The sequence below is a fragment of the Ixodes scapularis genome, unplaced genomic scaffold (assembly GCF_016920785.2).
Source record: "Ixodes scapularis isolate PalLabHiFi unplaced genomic scaffold, ASM1692078v2 PGA_scaffold0__279_contigs__length_252992795, whole genome shotgun sequence".
Classification (NCBI taxonomy): Eukaryota; Metazoa; Arthropoda; class Arachnida; order Ixodida; family Ixodidae; genus Ixodes; species Ixodes scapularis.
In genome coordinates, this window is record NW_024609835.1 from 66,487,755 (window position 1) to 66,503,417 (window position 15,663).

Genomic DNA, 15,663 nt, shown 5'->3' on the forward strand with positions numbered 1-15,663 from the left:
ACTCGGAAGTAATTATTAAACTAATCATACCAAATATTATTCATTTTCCCACATAGGCCCCTTGGCAGACATCAATACGACATCAGGTACGCTTACCTGCGGTGACGATGCTGCCATCAGTTTCATCGTGAAGTTCTTTGCGTGCTCTCGAACCTGAAACAGTTCAGACAAGGTAAGAAAAAAAAAAGAAAATTCAGGACATCCCAATCTAATATTTGACCTGCCCAAGCATGAGCACTCACCGAGTCTTTGCTGTCCCCCATCCTGTCAACAGCAGCAGGAATCACTAAAATTGAACATGAAAACAATTCGGTCAAATTTCAGTACATGTCTCCAAGTACTCACAACACACGGATGAAGAGAAGGAGAGCAGACAAGAGTGTCGCAACTAGACACCAAACTTGAATGCAGAATGCATTTGGGGTCCGTTCCCAAGTCTAAAGCATCGTAGAAAGTTGTTAAGAAAGCGTGATAACACAGCCTAGACTCTCTCAGTGTCCACCGGTGTCTTCACAAAGGACATTTCATCCCTGGCCAGAAGCGCCAGACCCCTCGTTCCACAGTCTGTTGTTCTAGCCCTGCACCAGCGGGGAGGCTCGTTACGAGCGTCGTCAGAGCTGCTATGTCTCTCGAGACATACACAACCGTCGTAATGGATGTGAAAAAAGAAATTGCTGCAGTTAATCAAGCGCTGTCACATGTCAGGCATGAGTTGACCATTCTGGGTCATGTTGCGAGGATAACAAGAACAGGCAGCGGCGCTCCAACTTGCTTTTTTATGGCTACTCAGACGAAGAGGGAGAGACCTGGGCCGAGAAAGAAAAAGCTTGCTCTCGATATCTGCTCCGCACAACTTAGCCTATCACTACAGTTCGGCAGCACTGAATGTGCCCACGGGATCGGTCGTTTCAGCCCCGATAAGAAATGCCCTGTCACTGTAAAATTCTGCTCAGCAAAGCAAAAGGACCTAACCCCAGGGAAAGCTTACAATTTTAAAGGTACCATATTTGCCGTGAGCAAAGACTTTCCTACTGCCATACAAGAAGCGCGTCGAGAACTCCTACGATTTGCCAGACTACGAAATAAACCGTTTAAACTCAAATTTATTGGGCCTTTTATTGGAACACAAATTTTTGTTTATGGTCCTGAAAGCGAGTGTTGTGGAAGATAAGCAACCGTAGGACCTGTGTAATTGACTCATCTTAGTGTCCTCAAATTCGAATTTTTTTTTTTTTTTGTCTTATTCCATACTTTATATTAACTTTATATTAATGTAAGAAGTGTACTGACAAACCGTGAACACCTTTACCTGGGGCCAACGTTGTTTTCTTAACAGAAACATGGCCAAGACAAGACAAGTCTCTGAAGTGCTTCCCTCTCCCTTGAATTACAATATTTATAGGTGTGATAGAGGGAGTCCCGAACGTAGTGGTGAAGTTGTTGTGTGAAATCGTATTGTGGGTTTTTTTGTTCAAATTTCTATGTGCCTTGAAATGGATGGTTACGGCTGCATTTTCCTTGGAGTGTGCAATAGACCACCTGACTTCGTTAATGGGTTTTCTGAAAAGCTTCACGGTGCACTTTCCTTTATTTTCAACCAATTCCTGAACGCATCATGCATTCTCTTAGGCGACTTCAATTGTCCCAATATAATTTGGGATACTCATTCATGCTCAAATCACATTTCAGGAGCACTTGTAGACACCTGCCTTAGATTTAATTTATCACAGATGATTATCCAACCTACCAGATGAACCCATAGAATGAGCAGGACAGCCAATAAAAACTCGATTCTAATCAGAAATAAACTCTCGCAACTTGCTGACACGCCCCAACAATTAAGATAACATATGACAAATCAAATCCCCAGATTACAAAAGTGCTTCACAGACTTAACACAAAAAAAGAAAAGACTGTTTAGCCATGCTAAACAACAGACCATTGATCTAACCTTGGGATGGTACAATGCTATTGCTAATACTACAAAAAAATCATTACAGAGGCAAAGGCAAAATTTTTTAACACTAACTTTGTAAACATTCTTTGCAATAAACCTAAAAAGATCTGGAAAGTAATTTATCCAAAAATTCCTGAACCTGTAAAACTAATAAGCGATGATCAGTTGCCATTATTGGACGAACTAAGCACCATTACTTCACCTCAGTCTATGACAGATGACCACAGTAGCTTGCCTCATCTTAAGAACTTTTGTTACCCTCCCATGGCTGCCACTGAAATAACTTACTCAGGTATCATAAGCTCAATAGAAAGGCTACAGTTCTCTTCCAATTCTGGGGCAACAAAAATTAACTCCAAATTACTAAAAAACACCAAATCACACTCAGCCCGTTTTCTGTTAATTATAGTCTAGCAATCTTTGTCTTCTGGCAAACTCCCTACAGGCTGGAAAATTGGCAGTGTGGTCCCTATACACAAATCAGGCAATCAAACTCTACCATCAAACTATTATCCTATATTCAAATGTCATGAAGCATGTAAAAAATAACCACATCCTTTTTCCAAACCAACACGGGTTCAGACAATCATTCTCTTCTGGAACACAACTAGGTAGTCAAACTTGCTCATTAAATACACAGCATCATCAAAAATAACATACAGACTGACGCCATATTCAATGATGTTTCTAAGGCATTCGATAAGGTATTCCATCGTTTACTCATGTTCAAATTAAAGCAACCTCACATCCATCCATCCATCCACAACATCATGGGGTGGACAATATTTAACCAATCATACTCAGCACACTGTAACTAACAATTACTCATCATCTTATTCTCCTGCATCATGAGGAGTCCCTCAAGGCAGTGTTCTTGGCTTTCTGCTTTTTTTAATATTTGTAAATGACCTCCTTGATCAGGTCACATCCTGTATTCGACTCTTTGCAGACAACTGCATAATTTACCGATCCGTATGTGACCCGGATGATAACATAACCTTACAAGCCAAACTTAACCTAACAGCCAACTGATGTAAAACTTCAAAAATGTCAATAAACTCTTCTAAAACACAATTTGTTTCCTTTACGCATGCTCATAGTCTTCTCTCTTTTTTCCACACGATGTGCAGCCAAGTAATCACCATGTGTCTACCTTACAAATATCTTGGCGTTCAGTTATCTGATGAACTCTTGTAAAACATGCATATAACACACATCCTGTCTAATGCAAACCTCTCTCTTGAATATCTTCGACGGAATCTAAAACTAGCTCCATCATCTGTTTTACAACTAGCTACACACGTAAGATCACAACTTGAATGTGTCATCCATCTGGTCCCCTTGGCAACACTCATTGATAACAATCATAGAGGCACTCCAAACTCACGCCATTCAGATTCATATTTTTGGAATACTCGCAAGACACCAGCATTACTTTGTTACGGATGAAACCTAACCTTGATCTGCTCTCGTCTAGAAGAATGTTATTGTGCCTGTCTCTTTTTCACAAGATTAACTGTCATAACCATGACATCTGAACTTCATTGTTACTCCCACCCACTTGCATATTCCTCGCAATAATAACCTCTTTAAAGTCCGTCCAATTTTCGTTTCATCGGTCTCGTTTCTTAACTCCACCTTGCCATTAACAATACCAGACTAGAATAAACTGCCTAACAGTATTGTGACCCAGACAGATTATAACTCATTTATATCCCAACTAACCACCCATTTGCAGTTGCACTAATAGCAAAATCGATTTGTGTTTGTAGAATGATTTATTTGTGTATTTCTTTCTGCCTAATTAGCTGTTTTTTCTCTAAAAGTGTTTGAGTGTTTGTTTTTTCTCTTTCTTGAATTATATAACAACATTGTACAGCCTGTACCCCCAGCTCGTGTAATGCCCGTAAGGTCTTACTGGTTTAATAAATGATTATGACGTACTTGTGCTCCTACAAAAACTAATGTTGGGAGGGGTTATGTGACGTCACGTGATTTTATAATCACAAAAGGTTGCACGATTACATATAACTAGTATGTGATCGTGTGACCACTACATGCATCACATGATCCACCAGAGTTATGAGATCAAGCCACATGACTTACGTAATACCAGTCGCATGAACACATCATATGACTTCACAGGACGTCGCATAACCATAGTCATACGTTCAAGAAGAAGATAAATTTGAACCTGCCTAAATCAACTGGCCTAGAAAGCATCATGTGTTTGGGTCGGCATCGCTTACAGATTATCTCAAAAGCCAATTGAGAAAAATAAACTAAACAGGTCCAAATAGATCAAAACAGGTCGACACAAACATGCAACACATTCCACGTGAGTTGGCTTTATGCAAAGTAGGTATACCAAGGTGAGTTAAAATATAAAAACGAAAGGGACCAACCAACCTGTGGAGATGTATGGACGGAAGTCCTCCTTCAACTTCTCCGCCAGGAGAGATAAAATCTCAAGGCCATTTTGGGCGACCTAGAAAAAATACATTTTTTTTTTCATATTTCTGTTAAAAAAAGATGCTATCGATGTAAGACCAAGTATTAGTTATTTATTATCATACAAGCAGAGAGACAAGACAAGAACTAAAGTGCACAAACATATGGTGCAGGGTTAGGCAATAGCCAAGCTGCAAAGAAAACCCCATAATGAAGAATAAATGAACCAAGGAATTGAACTGTCAACACCACCTGCATGGAAAAAAAAAATGAGCATTTTTAAAAGAAAGTTAGAATAGCATTTTCCTTTCCTGGAATCAACCAACATCTGTAATCCATCATAGAAATATGTTGCTTACCGTTCATATGATTAATGATTAACAAATACAAAAAAAAACTATTTATATCAGAAATATACAGCCTATGGCACACAAACAGTACATAAAAAAAGTTTCTTCATTGATGCACAGACTGCATTAAAGCATGTAACAAGTTGGGGGAAGTAATTTTGTTCAGTTCCATGCAATGCACATCCATTGGTTTCCTGAAAAACAAATTTTACTGTTTCTTTTTTCATTTATCTTTAGCAGGGAGATTATTGATCTGTAAATCTGCAGTTTCTTCAATATTTAATTAATGGTTTTATTTTCTTCAAGAGGGCCCATTCCAGTGAAAATTAATATTTTTAGACTATTATTAATTTCACTGGCCAAACTTTCACGTTCCTTCTTAAATGTGGGTCACAAATAATGCATAAGAAAATCAAATTTTATGACAAAGATTGAATGGCAGGGAAGAAAGATAATTAAAAACCTTATGATTTACATACCACTTGTATTCAATGTGATTTTTTAAGGACAAAACTTGGATGATGGTAAATTAGGTAGCTCCCTCATGAATCCTGCTTATAATAAAACCAATAACCTACACTTATGTACCAACTTCATTTTGTCAGAAATCTTGGGATGTCACCGTAATTATGTGTCCCAACACCGTGACAATTTCGCCAAAGTTCTGAAAACATGAATAGAACATTTCTGCAACCTCCTGTAAGCTCGAATGGATCCATGCTTGGAGTTTGCCTTTGAACTACTTGTATGAATACCTTATAAACAGAAATTGCAACATGCAAAGAAGTTCCATTTAGCGTCTTCAAATGATGGTGTGCAACACAACATCATTCCTCACAGATCTATGGCACACTAAAAGTGGTGTATTCAGTGGCACACTAAAAGTATGGCACACTAAAAGTGGTGTGTTCAGCAAATGTGCTACAGTCATTTCTTTCGAAGTAGCTCTTCCAGCCCCAATTTAGTCAAATTGATCCTCAATCCTTTTTAAAAATTAATTCAGGAAACCACCAATGACCAACAAATTGGAACAGCTATTAAAGCTTCTTTTATTTAAAATTCAGAACCCATTTAGCTTACCGACTCATGAATATGTAGGACTCGAGAAAAGCCTTGAAAATTACTACAGACTACTTGAAAAGCAACCACGAAAAGCAGCATAGCATCACAGACGAGCATTCTGGTTAAATGGACGTCCTTGGGATGTCTTAACATTGCATGGACGTTCTGGGAATGTACGCTGTAAGACATTGTTAGCGTGAATAGGACATCGGCACTTTTCTAGGACAGAGTATTCACGGTCACAACTCTTTACAGCTTAGGCCACTGCCGCTGCCAACGTGCCCAAAGCACACTACAAGAGAGAGGGCGGAAGGGGCAGGCTCTGACCTTGGAGTTTGAGCTGTTGAGCCAGGCGACGAGGGGGTCTACGAGGGGTCCGACCTCCTCGCAGTCCAGCTGCAGGTCCGGGTTCTCCTCGAGGAAGGAGAGCATGGTCAGGCCCAGCTGCAGCCGCTTCTTGTTGTCCTGGCTGCCCAGCTGGGGCAGGAACTGCTCCAGGCCAGACATCCTGCCGCCGCCGCTGGGTCAGTGCATGCCACACTCTGCCTGCAACATGGACAACGAGGCAAGTACATAGGGTCAGTTCCCCAACAGCAAGTGCAAAACAAACTCAAGGAGGCGGAAGTCCCAAACTTGTTCACGTGCTTAAAACAACAACCCCAGACAACTGAGGAGAGCAGGGCACGGCCCATCTTTGTAAGACCCCTGTTCCCGAAACAGGTCTCACCCTAGCCAAGACTTACTTAAACAAATCGTAAACCTAATAAACAGATTCAGGGGCGTCGGAAGTGTTCGGTGGTGGGGAAGCAAGGGGAGGGCAATTTCTCTCCCTTTCCCCCCAAATTGCTCACTTGAAATATCTGAAATGTCTAGAAGGGCGATCACCCATTCCTGCGTGTGAATGGCGTAAGCTCTAGACTTCCTTATTTATAATCACTCACCACATGACAACATACTTGATCAGTCTCAAACTATTAGCAACTGAGGTGCCGCAAGCTGAAATTTTTAGAACAGTATAAATCTGGCTATTTTGGAGGTCACAAAATTTTGACATTGGTTGTCCCATCAGCACTAATAATGTTCCAACAAAGTATTTATATGGCACAACATGCCTGACCAGCTAGTCTAGTCATCTGTCAGTGAAAGCAACAGCAAGGACTGACCAATGTGCATGGGGTAGTTACTCTCATAATTGTGGATGGTGGCAATTAGTAAATATAAAACGTTGTGAGCATATTTTTCTAGATCTGTGCACCACTCCCTTCAGAATATAGGAGCAGCCCTAAGCTTCATGTTAGATTTTAGAACATGTGGGGCAACTTTACATCTGTTCATGCAATGATGGTATGAATCGGGGAGCAGTACCAGGATAATAGTCCAGAAATACATTTGTATTTGTTTCTCTGTATCGCTACACCTGGTACCATGATACAATCCAGAGCCGATATATATCCTTACAATAATCAGTTGAACCTTCTCCGTCTGCCAGAAAACAACATTTGAAAGAGTCGAAATATTGAGGACAAGAGTTGTTCTGAGCACTTGCACTTGCACCGGAAAACGTCTCACAAAATAAACAACTGGTATAGACAATGCATTCAAGGTGAAAAACCTGATGCTGAAAAAACTAAAACAGGGGCAACAAAAACCCACCAATATTTCATCTTGTACAGTTCTAAAGCTTCACAGAAACATTAATCAACTTAAAATTGATTGACAGACGAAACATAGTGACCTTTCCAAACACTAGATAACCTAAGAACCTAAATATGAAGGGTGACTGACTGGCTTGAGGAACATAAAAGAATGTGGGTGACAAAGAAGTCTTCAAAATCTTATCTCGTAAAAGTCCAATGCTACAAGATAAGCAAGATGAGCAGTGAATCTTTCGAAAGGGGATGGAACTGTCATTCTACTACGCCCATCTTTGAAGAACAAGATCGAACTGCATGCAGCAGTGACAGAGAATCACCTCTAGCTAGAAATAATTGGATAATGTGTGCTTTCTCCTTTTTTAATAGCCACGTGTGAGCAAGTCAAGTACAAGATGCATCCACCGAGTCCTCCTGAACATCGCAATTTCCCCTCCCAGTCCATCTCACCCAAGGTCCAGTTGCTGGATGCACATCTGGAATAAGCTTGGAAATCTAGCATCTAAATGTATTTGGTTTGGAAGGAATGTGTATCAAAGAAAAAAGCTGCTGCAACCTCGATAGATTTTTTTTTTTTTAGTCTATCAAGAGAATGCATGCAGTAATGAAAGCAGCATTTGACCTTTTGTAGCAGGTTCTGTAGCAGGCAAAATGTTGGCTTGAAGCAGTAACTGATCCTTTTGAAGCAGATTCCAACATCTGTTAGCATATCACTTAAAATAAAAAAAAGTGATTGCATTGCTAAATGAGTTCATTTTTGATAATAACTAAGGGTTACTTTTTGATACTTGAGCATATTACTTATTACCTTTTGTGGTAAGAATAGATAGGGCACCAAGGGTACACAGAGCATTCTTCCTTAGAAATAAGGCTCTAGTCAGAGAAGGTTCCATTTCCAATGGGTACTAAAATATTTATGAAAAATGAATCATAGTGCAACACTTCAGCTGGGATAAAGCTTCTCTGCCCTTTCACTTTTACAGCTGGTAGTCTATTAAGCCTGTATATATAAGTTCTGTAAAATGTCTGCAAAAACCAGCTCGTCTATCAACAAAAATGCGTCCCCCAAGTATTATGAATTTAGGCAGCGACTATTTCAACGTCCACCGCCAAAATATTTCAAAAATTATTTCAATGCTAATGACACCATTTTTGTAAAACGTCAGGATAGCTTTCTTACTTCAACATACCCTGTCAATGCAGTCGTCACTGGTAGCCATTTCATGGTTTTGTTGGTTTCGTCCTGTTTAGTTTCTGACAGTGTTGATGGGGTCATGTGCTGCGTGCCTAAGAAGTTTTGGTCCTAGTTGCAGTGGAAATGTCTTATTCAGCGTGTGTGTGGGAGCGTGTGTGTGGGACTGGCTCGACAGTTGGTCTTTTCGGAAATGACATGCCCAGTGACAATGTTCCGAGCTCTCGCACGTCATTTCGGCATGCGTCTCACTTAAAATTTTAGATCTGCAATGAAGACAAGCTGGATATCTTTATCCTGACTGCACATAACAAATGTAAGTGTATACACTATGCAACACTGAGAAATTTGGCATGCTTTTGTGCCTTCATATCATGCGAGCGCGTCTTCGTATGGTTGCAGTCTTGCTTTGCATCTGGCTGCCGCCATGTTTTTCACCGGGGTTTGAGAGTTCATTGTTTAGTTCAAAATTTTTCTTCTGGTTCCTATATAACGAGCAGATCAACTACGAAACAATTGGGATGATAAATAAAAGGTTGTAAATGCAAACATTGCCTCCTTGATGTTTCTTGACCGGGGCAAACGAACAAAGGTTCTGGTGCAGTTGTACGAGATGCACACATTTTCCAATCAACAGCAAATTTTATAACAAGACATTCAGCTCCTTCGTCTGTATGAAACACGTGAAATATATAGTGAAAAGCAACGATGGTGCGTTCTGTAATGTTGGGCACAACCAAGCAAATGTTGCTTGCGGCCTGATAGCTGATATACCTTGAGAAGTTTTTTTTCCATTCCACATCACTTAAAAGGTCATAAAAACTGCAGTCGACTGCACATTTCTTTTCGGAAAATGAGTTCTGAACCATGACGCCACCAGCGAGCAAGAGGATATTTGTTTGGCCGCCACTTTCAATCTTTTTCCAGTCCGAACTCCGAAGCTCCAAAGTTCTAAGTAGAGATGTCATAGTAAGGAGAAACAAATATGTCGACGGGAGATGTCAAAATGATTTTTAAAATACTTTCACATCTTCAAAAAGTGGCGTCACGGACGGCACAATTATATTTAGAAACATATAGAGTGTGGACGTCGAACTAGTAACTTTTATGAACCTACCAAACTTAAGACTTTAATATTATGAACTGCCAAAACAACCGCTCCCAAATATTATGAAAACCTACACTTGTGCAAGTGACACTGCTTTTCAGCAGCATTAGAACTAAAGTGAAGTCAAAGTTGGTCGTTCTTTTAATCAACAGCTGCACGGGAAGAACCTTGACTACCATTGATTCAAATATAGACCCACATTTTTTGTTTTCTCGGTGCAGATTTTAAAATTGGCATCAGCTACTACAAAGACAAAAAAAGTAAACCTGGAATAGTACTGAGCGTAATTACTGAGCCCATCACACTAACCTAGGCGCTCACCCATGTCAGCCACTGCGCCTAGCACTCCGGTGCAAAGCAGAGAAGCTCTACGCGTGCGGGCTGGTGAGAGGGGGCACGGAGGAATGCGACAGACGTGATAATTAAGTGATCTCACCAGGGCCCGTTCGCTCGAAGCCGGTTAACTTTAACCGCGGCTAAAAGTTAACCATCCTTCCCCACTAGGTACCTACAAGTACCTAGCCAAGTTTGACGAGGGCTGGATGAGCGATAGCTCCGTGTTTTATTATGGGGTGGTAGCTGGTGTCACCTACTGGCTGTAGCGAATATACGTGGCTCCCTGGAAAGGTTCCCGAAAGGGGGGGGACCCAAAAATGCACGCTGCCTGGTTTTCGCGACGCAGCGCGGCATACATTTGAGCTTAAGAAACAATTTTTATTGCTCGTGGTACAAATAATCGGCAAGATAAAACTAAATTAGCCCTCGTTTGAAAATTTTCTAAATATTTGGCTGTCTGAAGTGAAGACAAGCCTCGCTGAAATTTCCTTCCGAGTTTGAAAGAGGACGACGAACTTCAGTCCTAGAAACGATGAGAAAGAAGTGAGCAGTGAAAGGCGGGCGGTACACTGGCAGCATGGTTGGCCAGCATGTAAGAACTGTATATAAGACCGTCATAAATTGAAAAACTTGTAATTCAGCTCCACTGAAATTGGACCTATTAGTAAATTACCCTGACATCGAGAAGAATGCTGGAAGTGTAATTCTACGATCCGCGCGTGCTGGCCTTCCACTTATAAAAGATTTGAAGTAAATAATCATAATAAATCTTCGACCAATGCCCGTGCACGGGAAAATTTGTTTCAGCTTTTTGCTTCAGAACAGTTATCACTGCAGACGCCAGCAGGTGCAGCGCGTGTAACTACACTCGTAGCATGCACCTCGGTGCTTTTGAAATTGAAGCAAAAGGTCTATGGGAACGCTCTCTGCTTTTGTGTGCTATCAACACCTCGCCGATTGAGTCAAGGCAATTCGCTTTCCGAAGACGTTGCCATGCCGACAACTATAGCGTTCATTTAGGCTTAGGTATGGCCAGAGTCGAAAGTCTATCTAAAAAATGCGGCGAGATCATTGCTCATGTTTTGCGTTTTAAGTGAGGTAAGGCAACGCGAAAACCTCCTGCACAATTCATTGCTCACCAACGCGCCCGCCCGCTACTGCAGCTACGACGACGTATCAGCTCCAAAGCGAGCGGCGCTCACTCACCGGGGCACCGCCATGTTTCCCCGCCGTCCTTACTCTACCGGTCGCGTGACCCAAAATTCCCCTTCGAAGGGAAATTCGGTTAACCGCGGCAAGTTAACCAGCGTCGAGCAAATGGGCCCAGGAGTACACAACCCTAGTTCTGTCTTATCACAGTAGCCGTCATCCTACAATTTAACAATGTTTCCTCGCAACTCTTAGCTCCTCATATCACCGACATTGTCTGGAAATTTAGATGATGTCAGCAATTAATCTGTCGGCACATCAACCCACCAGCGCGGTTGACGAACAATCTCAACTCTGTTTCACCGTAATTTAAAGTGCTGCCACTCATGAAAGCAACCAGCTTCAAAGCCAACATCACGGAATCCGTCCATCTTCCCGTGCGTGGTCTCTCATTGACTAAATGAATCAAGTGCAGTGACTTTCCAGTGGCTTGCGCTTTTAGTATGTGCTTGCGGTTGCATGTGTTCGAGCCTTCAACTGTACCCTGACTTAAGATAAAACAAACTATAGAGTGAGTAGATGCTCTGAAATAAATTTTTGTACCAATTTCCATTCTCCCTCTTACTTCTCTAAATATTAACATACACCAATAACAGATATTTTTTTTTCTTCACTTTTTTTTTGTGCAGGTATGGCACAAGTTTTAGCAAAAATGGCAGACTTTCGTTCATGGCGCAGTTGGCACAGCACTTCCATCACTGTGCATGGTTCCCCTAGTGTTACTCTGAAATCAAGGTGAATGTTAAGGAGTAAAATTAATTTGAGATAGAAAATATTAATGTCCACTTTTAAGCTGCATCAGACAGTAAAACTGTTTATAGATTTTACAGAAACAATGTAAGTACTTGCTCGAAGTGACATAGGTCGTGCAGGTGCAAATGCTTTTTACAAAAGTATTTCGGTAACAGTATCTTAGATGTCATTATAATGAATTCCTGTATTGGGCTTTCCCAATATTGTTTTCATTTATCTCTCAAATGTATTCCTAGTACCTCTTGCTACGCTTTTTGAAAATATATTTTAGTATCAGTTTTTCAGCTGTATTTGTATATTTGTATTTGTATTTCCAATTAGCTCTTTCTGTATTCATGTCTATTCCTTGTTTAAATACGATTTCTAGCGTCCTTGTCACAAATACAAGTATGAACCTTGATTTGGGTAGAAAAATTAGCCAAATATCAGTGTTATAACCAAATTCAGAGGAATAAACCTATTTTCTGGAGCATCTCATGACCAGTGTTTCGTGTATTCGGTATATACCGATAATCCACGAAAAATAACCTCGAGCTGGTTTTAACTATGCAGGGGAAGACCCAAAACCCTCGAATTGGAGCTGTCCTTGAATACGAAAAAACCCAAGCTACAGGGTAACAAAATCTTTCTAATAAACTGTATGCAAAAATTGTCCTTGCTTTGGAAGTTTCTTTTTATTACAGGAACGGGGGTGTTCCAATAAGGGCAGCTGATTCACAGGCTGGGGAATCCTGTGTCCTATTTACTTCAACATAAGCTCCGATAAACTCTAATCTTTCGTTTGACACAACACGATTGGTGCCGAAAAACACGGAGTGTGTAAGAAAAAATAAACCCTGGTAAAAAAACCCTCAAATTTAAAGAAAAACCAAACAAACAAGGAATCCTACTTATGATGCACCATAAAATAAAAGCAAGAAAATTGCACCTGACGTTTCTACATCACAATTCTTGAACCACTAAACATAGGCATACAACATTCACAAGGAACACAAAATACACTCTTTATACTCTATTGCTTGCTGGAAAGTTTTAAAGTGCCAAGCCCATTGACTTGGGAAAAATGTATAGCATGTGACATTTAAACACGTGATCGCTAGATTTTAAATTGTGTGACACTTGCGTGCGAGACCATGGCATCTTCATCTAGGCCAGGTGTCTCAAACACGCGGCCTGCTAGTCAGTCGCTGGGACGCGGCCCGCAGGCAACCGGCTGCGAGTCCCGTTTCCCATGTTCCAAGCGCTAGAAATGGCATGCGCCATAGTGATCTCATGTCGCCGATCCATTTTTGCTCGAAAAGTAGCTCTGCTCTTTTAACGTATTCACATAGCTTATACTTATCGGTGTTCATTTGCCCTTTGTTTCGCTTTATGGTTTTCTTTGCAGCTTTTCGTGATGTAAAACATTCCGCTACTAGGCTGCAGCGCGAGCTTTGTTGGAGGATGCGTCTCGCCTGTGCGAACTTTCGATCAGCAGGAGCAACTGCCAAAAATAAAGTTACGAGCTCGGGATTCTCGCCTTCAAAAAATATTACCATTCAACTACAAGTATTTGTCCAAGCGTTGTAATAAAAATCGTCAAGAAGGCAAAAACTGTCAAATTAAAATTTTTTTTTTTTAGAGATGTTGGGTTTGGTTAATTTCTGAGTGAATTGAACAACGGGAACGAACGACAGTGTGCTTTCTCTCTTGTTCCATCAAATTGCCAGCACGTCGACGGGGCGCTGTCATTTTAATTCTTGTTATCACACCAGGTCAGGGCCCAAAGTAGTCATATAAAAAAATAAATTCTAAAGATATCACTGGCAATTTCACAAGCGCGCGCTCTCTCTCTTTCTCTTCTCCTCCTCCTCTTCCTCCCCCCATCCTCCGTTGACCCTCGACCTTTCTGGTGTGGGATATCTAGCCCCCAGCCTCAAATGAGATTGAGACCACTGATTTAGGCAATGGCAACGAAAACAATACCGATACAATAATGAAAGAAAGAACAGCATATACAGGATGCATAACAATTCAAATAACAAAGCGGGAATGCTACTTCTTTCACTCCTGTTTTACATCCCTTAGAGAAGGTAAGTTGAACAACTCTTGGGGAATTGTATTGAAATACATGGGAACATGGAATTTTCTCAAATACTGTCCAGAATTTGTGTACACATTGGGAATCGCGAAGGTTTCAAAATATCTGAGGTGCTTTTGTTGGTTTACTCTGTGTTTAAAATCACTAGTAATGTTGACAAGTTTCCTTAAACTGCAACGATTTTAAGCTTAAAAGAATTTGCATCTCACCATTTTTGTGTTGTTTACCGTGTCCCGGAGGATGGAGAAAACATCTCCTTCATTAAAAAATGTTGTGATTCCGCTGCATAATCGCAAAGCAAAAGTCTAGCTTTTTCCCACCTGCAGCCATGAGTGGCAGCTGAAGGAACTACGGCGAGAAGCTTACGTGACCTCGCTCGGCTCTAAGCTGCAGCATAACGCCCGCTAATCTCAGCAGAGAGAGGGAGAGGAAGTGTCCTCCAAGACAGCACACGGGAACCTACATGGCACCCCGAATTACGTCACTAGGAGTGAGACCAGGTGTGAAACTGGGAGTGAGTTGAGGGGTGCCAGAAATGTCAATATTTATCTTCTTTTTTACACAACAACTAGGGCACGCAGGCGAAATCGGTTTTCTGTTCTTTACTTCAGAAATGTCAGAGGACAACTTCCACAAATATTTGACCGAAGTCCAGAAATCGTTGCACCCCCCCTTTAACTCTTCAATTCTGAGTACCTGAAGGGAAGGCACTTCTTCAGCGTTGTCCAGTTCAGCATGCTTTGAACCTTACATAATGCTATTTGCAATATTGGAAATTTGCAGTATATGCTGTACTAAATTGGATAGTAAAATTTGCCATTTGACACCAACCCGAATATGTAAAATGTAAAAATATCACACATGTCGTACCTGTGTTCAATGTTGCGCTGTTTTTCCGATAACATGTGATTACAAGGCCATGACCCACCTTAAAATATTGTTAAATAGGCCAACTTTTAATGGCAAAAATGTGTAGTAACACAGTTGTGCCACCTGAAACCCCTGACAAGATTAATGCATGAGGTGACATCAAATTTCCTTATAGAGGTTAACAATCTTACACCTTGACAAGCTCGCATGAATAATGTAGTGGCTCGAATGAATAAACTTTATAGTTACGAGGGAAAGCAATGTGTACAACTTCTAAAGCTGCAAAGGAAAACCATGAGCTGTGTTTTACCCTTGCATTGCCATACAGGTACATCACTGCAGTCACTGCTTGCACCACATGTCAGCTGCAACATCAAACACGTCATCCTGTTGCCATGCAGGAAGTCAAATGGCTTCTTCTCTTCCAGAAATAAAAATTCTAAAGACAGCTTTCACTGGAAGAATACATGCAACTTTCTGTACCAACAATCTTTATTGGTCAAGACCAATAAAAAATTAAAAACATCAAAGTAATAACTAACTCACAGATGTCAACACATGTGACAACTGGTACAAGTAGGCAATTGCCCCTTCAAAGGCTAGGGCACACCAAATACCATGCTTAGAAAAATGGTATTTAGTG

The 15,663-nt window shown here is 40.9% G+C and overlaps 1 protein-coding gene across 1 annotated transcript in view; it reads right to left on the bottom strand.

Annotated features, from left to right (window-relative positions):
• LOC115317521 (CLIP-associating protein 1) overlaps positions 1 to 15,663 on the bottom strand; it is a 165,829-nt gene that overhangs the window by 143,522 nt on the left and 6,644 nt on the right. Inside the window, exons 2-5 of the mRNA XM_040210576.2 lie at positions 6,148 to 6,366; positions 4,367 to 4,445; positions 243 to 286; positions 97 to 153 (exon numbers count right to left, since the gene is read on the bottom strand). Coding sequence (XP_040066510.1) covers positions 97 to 153; positions 243 to 286; positions 4,367 to 4,445; positions 6,148 to 6,327 — 360 coding nt within the window. The 5' untranslated portion in view covers positions 6,328 to 6,366. The remainder of the gene's footprint in view (positions 1 to 96; positions 154 to 242; positions 287 to 4,366; positions 4,446 to 6,147; positions 6,367 to 15,663) is intronic.